Source organism: Limulus polyphemus, unplaced genomic scaffold (assembly GCF_000517525.1).
Source record: "Limulus polyphemus unplaced genomic scaffold, Limulus_polyphemus-2.1.2 Scaffold1374, whole genome shotgun sequence".
NCBI classification, from domain to species: Eukaryota; Metazoa; Arthropoda; class Merostomata; order Xiphosura; family Limulidae; genus Limulus; species Limulus polyphemus.
This window is the reverse complement of record NW_013666984.1, coordinates 79,164-89,726: the sequence shown is the minus strand read 5'-3', so window position 1 is coordinate 89,726 and position 10,563 is coordinate 79,164. Positions and strand designations below refer to the sequence as shown.

At 30.3% G+C, this 10,563-nt stretch overlaps 1 protein-coding gene across 2 annotated transcripts; it reads left to right on the top strand.

Annotated features, from left to right (window-relative positions):
- The first annotated feature begins 1,349 nt into the window (after positions 1–1,349).
- On the top strand, positions 1,350–10,045 carry LOC106463309 (28S ribosomal protein S36, mitochondrial-like). Of its 2 annotated transcripts, none has more exons than XM_013923327.2 (4): positions 1,350–1,471; positions 5,311–5,371; positions 7,340–7,491; positions 9,529–10,045. In XM_013923327.2, exons 1-4 carry the CDS (start codon positions 1,442–1,444, stop codon positions 9,544–9,546), a joined length of 261 nt encoding a protein of 86 aa, XP_013778781.1. In that variant the 5' UTR covers positions 1,350–1,441; the 3' UTR covers positions 9,547–10,045. The 2 variants fall into 2 exon arrangements, with proteins under 2 accessions (XP_013778781.1, XP_013778780.1); XM_013923326.2 differs by having other exon boundaries at positions 7,322–7,491.
- Positions 10,046–10,563: the final 518 nt, after the last annotated feature.

Genomic DNA, 10,563 nt, shown 5'->3' with positions numbered 1-10,563 from the left:
TTTTGTTTGGATATATATATAAATTGTTCGAGTTTCTTCATCTAAAAAAAAGCGACATTAATTTCTTGACGACCTAATATTTGTAATTGACAACTGAACTGAGCCTCTAGTGTATTGAATAAAGAGATAGGACAAGTTTGCAAAAAAAACAAAAAAACAATCTTTATTATACTAAATGCAAAAGAAAAAGCAGGGTACGTACTTGCGCAGACAGGATCATAGTTTATTCACTCTTGGGACTGATCTCCACAGAGATAAAACACAATGATCTCAAAATAAAGTCGTCATTTCGAGATCCCCCAATAGAAATGAACCGAGAAACAATGCTTGAATTTAATAGGTATACTGTTTCTTTATCACTTTGTGATCCTTATTCTCTCATAGCATTCGCTGTACGTAACATACAGACATCATCCATTTATTCAGCAAAGAATATTACAGTCGGTGACCATTTCAACAGTGAGGTTACTCCAATATCCCCTAGAGCAGAATAGATATAATCTGCTATAGCATAATGTTTTGGGACAACAAGGGACCTATTGGTTTATCTAGGCTGTCCCAACCTCTAACCAAACTGAAACTATTAAATAAATATATATATATTATATATTATCATAAAGCCAGCCCTTATCATTCATATAGTTATCAAGCTTTCTCTTAAACTTACTTAAATTTATTCCACAGAACAAATAAACTAAAACAAAGCAACTTCAAGTTTTCAACGGTTTTCTGGTGTACGTATTAATGTTAAAGCTGCATGAAAAACTAGATAAACGATTTATTTAATCCTATATAACTATAAGAAGGTAGAAAACATTATATTCCTGCATATTACACAGATATATAATTCCAAGCTTAGCCCACGTCCTTTTTTTCATGCATCATATTGAATTAAAGTGTATTATTTCTGCTGGAAATGTGGTTTTGACTTTCGATTGTTACATCTGTTTATTCAAGAAATTTAGTACGCTGAGAGAGTTAGGGAAGAGATTCGATGAGGAGGAACCCACTTTGAGACTAATAATACTTGGAGACGGCTTGAATGGGTAATGAAGAAAAACTTTAATATGTGTTAATCTTATATCAAAGTTTTTTCTTCATTACCAGTTCAAGCCGTCTCCTAGCATTATAATGGGGGGAGATATATTTTCTGCAAGTATGTTTTGTTTGTTTATTGTTGTTGTTTTTTCAATATAAATACTGTTGAAATTAATTATTACTTTTTACGGTATCTTGAAACTATACGAATAACTTTTTAAATTTTCAAAAATTACGTTAAGTATTTCATAATTAAAATCCGTTTATTTTCTTAATCTTAATACATTATTATATAATGAAAATGTATCATTGTAGAAATAAAATTTAGAGAGCGCTTGTGAACGTTCGGTACCAGAGTCAATGCTTAAGCCTATTCGCCAATTTCGGCTGTACTTTGTACAGGATGGCCTCTAACGTTGCTAGGTCGTGGAAAGTATGTTATAACTAGTTAAAGCGTACTTTCATTAGCATGTTACACATTTTTCGATTAAAATGCTAGGAAAACTATAATTTGTAGTAGTATTTATTGAAAATATTAGTTATAATCATTAATAATAATAGTCATTTTGTACTTTTATTCTTTAGTCTCCTCGAATTCATGTTATTCACTTATTGTTACTGTTATCTAAGTTATAATTATTTTTCGCTACTCTTTGATTTGCATTCTTCTAGTTCTAGCAGAACCAAGTACATCTGTTTTTACATCTCATAACAACTCCAATAATTTAAACCAAATACCATCGGCATTTGTTAACCATTCTCAGTACTCGTTTTTTGTTTTGTTTTTCAAAATATTCTGTCCAATGATGTGAATAGCAAAACATAGAACATTTTAAAACAGTATTCTAAACAGAGGCTAACCAGTATGCTAATTGTTATATAAACTATATATATATATAATGGTGGTAATCTTAACACACTAAAGTTAAAATCTAATTTTGTACATACGAGTCACAGAGCCTGGATCCTAGATGGTTCAGCATTAATTAAATGAGTAAGGCTGAGGGTTTATAACATTAAAATTAAGGTTTCAATACCTGTGGTGGGTAGAACACAGATAGACCATTTTAAAGCTTTGTGTTAAATGACAAACAGTCTGGTTAGTTCTGGTAGTACTAGTAGTCAGCATTGGTAAATGCTTCAAAGGTCTCAAAACTAGTCCATGGAGAATATTACTACTCATATTTACAAAGCAGAAAATTTCTTCATTATTATTTATTTTCTACCTCTGAACCAATTTTCAACCTTTTTTTTTTTTAAACTCTCTCTCTCTATCTTATGTAATATGATATCAGTTAATTCTTGAAATCAAGATAAAATCCACAGAAGTAAGGTCATATGAAAGGAAACAAATGAGAAATACAGAATCTGGTTTTATTAATGTAGAACAGTATCATATCAGTATGTTCTTTCTATGGTGAATTAATCTGTAGGTCCAACATGCCTTATTTTGCTGATGTTTATTAAAGTAGGGCCTGAACATGGCCTACTAGTTAGCATTTCATACTAGAAGGATCCAAGGCTATTGGTTTCAAGCAAAGGCATTCCACTTTCAGGTGCATGTAAATTAAAAGTTACAGTCGATCACATTATTTGGTTAATTGTAGCTGCTGCTTCTGGTGGATACTACTACCTGATGACCTTCCCTCTGGTATGTAATTCAAAATTACGAAAGGCTGTGCCTGGATCTTAGGAGTCTTTGACCTAGCCATTTAGCTCATTGTGCATATAAAGTGTTGTTTAGATGAACAAACATTTTAATATTGTCTTACCCTTTCTACAGAGTACGACCATGAAAGAAAGTGTCACGAGACTACTGATAACCTTGTAGTATTTAGGAGTATGTAACATTAGGTATTATTATTATTACTTTGCAGAGCAGTGTGCCACTTTTGTCATAATATGTGTCAAAAATTTCATTAATGGCACCTTAAAATCCAGTGTTACATGTAGGCATCATTTTATGTACAAGATGAAAATTAGCCCTCACTAGATAAAGGAATGGGGCTGGCTAGATATATTAAGCTTAGCTCTATATTTTAACATGCTATAGATTATTATATAAAGGCCATGGGCACCCATAGAAATTTTTTTTGGGGGGAGGGGCAAAATGTATGTAGGGGATCAGCTTTTACAGTGTAAGTCAACAGATTAAAAAAATTTGTTATTTGTGCTTAAATGCAAACAAAAAATTTACAGTTTTATTAAAAATTACTAAAAATAGTTATTTTTAACTACAGTGTTAAGTTTACATCTTAATACATGCAATTTTTTGTGAAAAATAAGGGGGGCAACTGCCCCTTCCTGGGAGAACCCATGATAAAGTGAAACTTAAGAAAATTACAAGCATGCCTAAAATATTTTTGAAATTTCTTCAATATGTGGCTATTATGTCTACTTGTTAATATGTTGAGGCTTACAAGTTAATTGACATAGTTCAAGAGTCATGTCAAACTTAGTCCATAACAATCAATGAAGAAAAACTTGAGACATTGTAACTGAGGTAAAGCATCTGCCCAGCAAGTAGAGTTGTAGTTGTAATTCCCACCTGATATTAATTCTCACTTATTGAGAAAGTTGTAATGTACAGATAATAAGGGACAATTTAGTCTTTCAAGGCTGTTTCTACTCACAACAACTCATAAAAAAAAACTAAAAATTTAAATCCACTCTTTATTTTTTAAGAAATCATTGATTCCTCTCTTAAGCTCTACTACTGCTTACAGTAACTCATTCCACAAATCTATTGCTATATTATAAAAATATCTGTTCCAGCTGAGGTTTAACTTGTCTATTCCAAATCTTATGTCCTCTTGTCCTATGATTTTCAGAATATAGTACAAAGAAATCCGAGACCTTCAACCTATTGATCCTTGGACAAACTTATAAATTTCAGTAAGATTAACTTATCCTTTGTTTCAAGAGAAAGTAAGGAATCATCCTAGTAGCTCTTGTATAAAACATTTCTAATAAGTTGATATCCTTCCTGAGATGAAGAGACCAAAAGTTTTCACACAATTCCAATTGATAGCTGATTAAAGATTTTTATAGAAAGATAAATACCTCTTTTTCATTTTTAATTAGTATATCCATAAGTACACCTTAAAATTCTGTTAGTTTTACAACTAACAACAGAGCATTACTTCGATGGCTTGAGTAAGTTATCCACCACTATGCCAAGGTCCTTTTCTTCAGTCATGTTAACGAATGGTTTCCCACCCAGAAAGTGTGATACAATTATGATAATCCTAATGCATTACCTTACAATTATTCTAATTAAAGGCCATTTTCCAAATATTTATCCAACTTGCTAATTGATTTATGTCCTTTTGAATGTCTCAAAGAGTTTAATGCCATCAACAAACTTTATTAATTATACCTCTATTAATATCATTAATGTGAATTTTATTGCTTTTTCCCATCCAAACACAAGCCTTTATTTTTCTCCAACTCCTACCAGTGTGATTTTATCAACAAATCTTTTGTGTGGCACCTTATCAAAAAATTTTGAAAACCAAAATACACCAGTTCCACTCACTTTCAATTACTTATATAGCAGGTAACATCCTCAAAAAAGATAAAAGATCAGTAAAGGAAGATTAACCTTTATTAAATCCATTTGGCTTTCATTTCTGGCATTATAACTCATTAAATTTTCTCAAGCTTATTTTATCTGACTACCATTTTTCACTATAAAAAAGTAAAAGATTAAAACTTACAATTTCCAGGGTAACTTTTACCACCTTCTTTAAAAATAGGTGTAACATTAACAATTCTCTAATTATCAAGTATTTGTCCACTGTCTATATTAACTTATCTTTAACCTATAAAATTGAATGGTGTGCTAATTTTACAGTTACCTTAGTTAGTGTTAAACCACTTAAAATTGGCTTGAGAAAAGTCTGTCTAATTACCAATAAAAGGAAAACTGATATATGTTATGCTTAAAACATAGTACCGTAGATTAGTGCATTTAAAAATATGACTTGTAAGCAGAGTTATGGGTGTGAACCTTGCCTCAACACAATTTTCACTTCTTGATAAGATAAAAATAAGTAGAATGTATGTAAAGAAGAACCAGGATGTCAATATTTACACTGTATAGAGTATTGATATTAATAGCATTCATGGTGTTAGGAAAACATGCAGGTTCAAGAAATTAGTTTAACACAAAAATATGATACCTTTTAGCCTGAGCACTTTGGTTATAGGGTTTTGTATTTTTGTGATATTAACAATGCATGTATATTTATACACTTTTTTTTTATACAGGTAGTGAAACCTCATTTACCTCGAATAAAATTCAGAAAAGGAGGAAGGCCAGATAGTTGTGGTGAGTACTAAATATAAATGTTCTAGGATGCTGATAGACTTGTTTTATTGGAGCTATAATATGGCTTACACTTGGAGTATTGTAATACATTCTGAAAAGTCCAGTTCAAAAGTACAAATGACATTTTTTCAAATGTGTCAGATGACTAGAGATATTAAATGAATAATCTTAGCTATTTTTATTAATGAATTAGAAATTTTGGGGATGACTACTCCAAAGGTCAGGAGCTACTTAAGCAATGCATTGTGAATGAGGTGAAAATACTATATACAACAAAAAAAGTGCATGATTACATACTAGTCGATGCCCCAGCCATTTAAAAAAGTATGAAAAACCTTTGCATTTAAATCATGTAAAATTAAATCCACTTAACCTGGTGGAGAGGGGAGGAGATATTCTATCCTCTTTTAAGTTTACTAGCAAATATTTCGTGGTATTCCAGCAACATCAGGGTATTTTCAAATGCTGGTGATATTGTCACAGTGGAGATGATGTAAAACACAAACGTTTGTACAAACTAATTATTTTGAAAAAAAAAAAAATCTTCAGTACAAAAGAGATTACTTGGGATCAGTGGCCATTTGTATGACTGTATGGTTATATCTAATTTACCCTGAAACCTTATTATAATGTTAATACCAAGTATTGTTCAATTTTTTGTGGTGCTAAAAAACATATTTTCGCAAATAGTTCATGTTATTGTGTTATAAACATTTTTTTGTTTTAAATAGATTTATTGCTCAAAATGTATCGACATTCTTTTGTAGATAATATACATATCATATGTTAGTATATTGTAGTATGTATCATAAGAGAAGTGACAATAACAACTCTTAAGATACAATCTATATCTCTGTCAACTTAGAATTTTTAATGAGCATGTTATTTAAAGACTGTTAGTAAACTTTTACTTAAAAGATGTACTTTTTTATTTAAAATATAATTAATTGACATTTTTTAATTGTTTCTGTTGATTTTGAGTAAAGTATAGGTTTTTTATAAGCTGTATTGACACGGAGTCGATTTTTTCTTTCATATAACATTTTGAGTTTATTTCATTAAACTTCCTTATTTATTTTGTGAGAATATTAATTTTTGAGGGTTGTAATGTGTTTATAAAATTAGATAGCATACTAATATTGTAACTTTAACATTGAAAAGCAATTAATATTTATAACTTTTGTATTTGTTGTAAGAGTGTACTATGATATTGGAAGAATTTTATAAACAAGAATAGGCAATGGTAAGCACTCAAACAACTGTATCTTTTTTAAATATATTTTCATGCTTTCTCAGAATCCATTGTTATTTATCATTCTTCATAAGTTTAATATTGCCAGAAGCAACCATGGGGATTAAATTTGTTTCTGTTAAGTTAGTGAACGTAATCATATCCAAACAAGAGGGAATCCTCAATACCTGTGGCTGTAATTAGATCTCAAATTGGTCAAGAGATGGAGCTATGAGCTAAAAGTTTGGACTTGAAAAAACTCGGATCTGTTCTATGAGCCGATGTGCCGTGGCTAAAACCTTTTTGCTTTGTGTTCTAGACCCTAAAGTCATGTTCTTAAAATGAGTATTACTCTTCTAAGTAAAGACATTTTACGTTGCAAAGCCTTTGGTTTTAAACTGTTAATAAATCTTGATCAGAAGACTGGCTAGGTACTTGTACTTAACTTTCAATTATCTATTTATTCAAATAACACTATCAGTTAAAGTAATATAGTAGCAATCATAATGGTACATTTTGAATTAACATTGTTAGAGAATATATCAAAATTGTACTTTAGAGTAATATTACTCTTTACCATTTGTCTTGGATCTTACACGTATGTAGATTACAATTTAATGTATTTACACGTGATTACATATCCACATGTAACTAGCTTGTCGTATGCACATTAGAACTGTAAAATATAGAATAGTTTTCTATACCAATCATGTTTCTAGTTTCTGGTCTTGCCACAGAACAGAATCCAACATTAGCGAAAAGTTCATCTCAGCCCAGTTCTATTCGACCATCTACTTTATCTGTTCCGGGTACAGGGATTGAAGAATGTGAACTTCCACAAAGATATGCAAGACAACAAATTTCACAGCTAGAATTGGAATATATAGAGGTATTTATAATTATCAGCACAACACAAACTGACTTACTGCTACTACAGTTATTATTTACTGTATGTAAAATCAGCACAACACAAACTGACTTACTACTACTACAGTTATTATTTATTGTATTTAAAATCAGCACCACACAAACTGACTTACTGCTACTATAGTTATTATTTACTGTATTTAAAATCAGCACAACACAAACTGACTTACTACTACTACAGTTATTATTTACTGTATGTGAAATCAGCACAACACAAACTGACTTACTGCTACAACAGTTACTATTTACTGTATGTAAAATTAGCACAACACAAAATGACTTACTGCTACTACAGTTATTATTTACTGTATTTAAAATCAGCACAACACAAACTGACTTACTGCTACTACAGTTATTATTTACTGTATGTAAAATCAGCACAACGCAAACTGACTTATTGCTACTTCAGTTATTTGCTGTATGTAAAGTCAGCACTACACAAACTGACTTACTGCTACTACAGTTATTATTTACTGTATGTAAAATATCACTATCAGGGGACGGATTCTTTTGTAATTTTTATAGGATAATTCCAGAATAGTCAGAATTGGTAAAATTTGTCTTCAAACAGGCGTGATATTTGTGATACAGATCATGTAAATTTCAATTGTAACTTTCAAATCCCCAAATAATTTTGAATAAAATGTAAAAATAATCTTCAAGGATTTACTTTGCAAGTAGAAGAAACACAAAATTGAATTGATGTGCTTGAAAAATGATCAAAATTGTTTTAATTAATGTTGAGAAAAGGAATGAAGTAAAGTGAAAATGTAAAGCAGTTTAGAAAAAAGAGAAATTTGAAAGCCATCACATTTATCTATGCAAATTATGTTAAGTTAATTAGAAATAAAAAACAGAAATTAGGAAAACAAGACAGTTTTACATTTCACAAATACATCATTTATTCACGGCCATTGTTCACCAGTAAAGGCCTCATCAGGCACAGATTGAAATGTTTTGTGACAGGATTTATATATATATATGTTTAAACAAGTACTGATGGTTTCAACTATCAATTATAGAAAAAACATATTGTAATAGTAAATTTTAAGGATTTTTTTTTCCAGAAGGCCTAATATGTTACTGAAAAGACTTTCTAGTTGAAAAATGTTATGTAGATCTATTTTTAATCAAGGAAGTTTAATTGTGTTGAATACTTCCTATTTAAATTAAAATTGTAGTTAATCAAAGCAAATAAATATCAAAGAGAAAATATGAGAGAAATTTGATTAAGGGTAAAGCATTTATTTATGACATGTAAAAAACATTGTTTGCATATCAAACATTTTTCTCTTATTGATAAAGGCAGTAAAATAGTGTTATGTATGTTTTTAAGAGTATTAGTAACACAAGGTGAAGTGGGCGATACTAGAAATGTACGGTATGGCCAGGTGGTTAGGGCACTCGACTCGCAATCTGAGGGTCGTGGGTTCGAATCCCACCAAACATGATCGCCCTCTTAGCTGTGGGGGCATTACAATGTGGCAGTCAATACCACTATTCATTGGTAAAAGAGTAGCCCAAGAGTTGGTGGTGGGTGGTGATGACTATGTGCCATCCCTCTAGTCTTACACTGCTAAATTAGGGATGGCTAGTGCAGATATCCCTCTTGTAGCTTTGCGTGAAATTCAAAACTAAACAAACAAAACTAGAAATGTAGCTATAAAGGAACTGTCAAAAACAATATATAGACATTACAGATATGATAACAACAACAAAGGAAAAGAAAAACTTTCAGTATAAAACATAAATGGCCTGAAATAAAAGAATTAAGTTATCTCTTCCTTAAAAACTAAGAATAAATTAATAAGGAGACTTTAAGCAAGTAATCCATAATGCTAAACACTTTATAAACAAATGTGACTTAGTATAAAATGCATTTTGTTTCCTTACTGTGTTAATTCCCTTTTATTTTTAATTACAGTTCTATTGTTAAATGAAGTTAAATATTAACCTATCTATTTTCATTTTTTAAGCAACAAATTTGTTTTCTTTTTAGAGAGGAGGTCCAGAATAGCCCAAGTTTATCCTAAGAAGAAGTGTGTAAATAAATGTAATGAGAGGGTGCTTTAGAAAATTTAGAAGAAAGAAAGGCTTTTTAGATTTTATGATCTTTTACAGAGGATGAGTGTAGATAAACTCATTTTACCACTGTGTTGACTTTTTTTTTACCTTGTCTTTAGTTTCAAAAGTAATTTAAATTATCGTTCACTTGCTTACTTTAAAAAGTTGATAGAAGCCATGAAAGGTGCCTATGCTGTGCTTTTTAAGTTAATATTATGAATCACACTTAAGTAAGTATGAAAGTTTTACAGTAAATCAATATTTAAAAACCATTTACATTTTCACAAGGAAATAGACATGGCTTATCATGGAGATATTTAAAATGGATGATAAAAAAAGATTTATATGGTTGAAATGTAGAAGTTAAAGTATAAACAAATAGACCACTGGTGTTAATGTACAAATGTAGGATTGGATAAAAAGAGATTAATAAAGAGTTAACATTATTATTACTATATAGTGCTGTATTTTTGTCTATACATAAAAATACATTGATATTTAACAATATAAATTCATAAAATAAAAAAAGCCTTTATTTATATGTTACAACTAATGCAAACAGGCTATGTACGTAATTACAACTAGTTGTGTATCATTGGTACCCTGTGTTTCATAAGAAAAAACTGGCAGATATGAGGAGAGACAAACGGTTAAATCAAATGTAATGAATATTTTCCAACATGCTGATAAATTTAGTGATTTCTTATCATAAGCCACGATGAAGATATTGGAGAAACCTAACTTAGGTGGAAACTTCATGGATTCATGAACGTAATAAACTTTTGTAGAATAAATAACATTATAACCAATGATAACTTTGGAACTCAAGATATTGGAGAAACCTAACTTAGGTGGAAACTTCATGGATTCATGAACGTAATAAACTTTTGTAGAATAAATAACATTATAACCAATGATAACTTTGGAACTCAAGATATTGGAGAAACCTAACTTAGGTGGAAACTTCATG

What these genes read in the sequence shown, in the direction of transcription:
- LOC106463309 (XM_013923326.2), top strand. Translation starts at nt 1,442, where the DNA reads ATGGCCTCTAACGTTGCTAGGTCGTGGAAA. An exon ending in ACGTTGCTAGGTCGTGGAAA is followed by an intron (nt 1,472 to 5,310) that starts GTATGTTATAAC and finishes TTTTTTATACAG; the next exon opens with GTAGTGAAACCTCATTTACC. An exon ending in AGGAAGGCCAGATAGTTGTG is followed by an intron (nt 5,372 to 7,321) that starts GTGAGTACTAAA and finishes TCATGTTTCTAG; the next exon opens with TTTCTGGTCTTGCCACAGAA.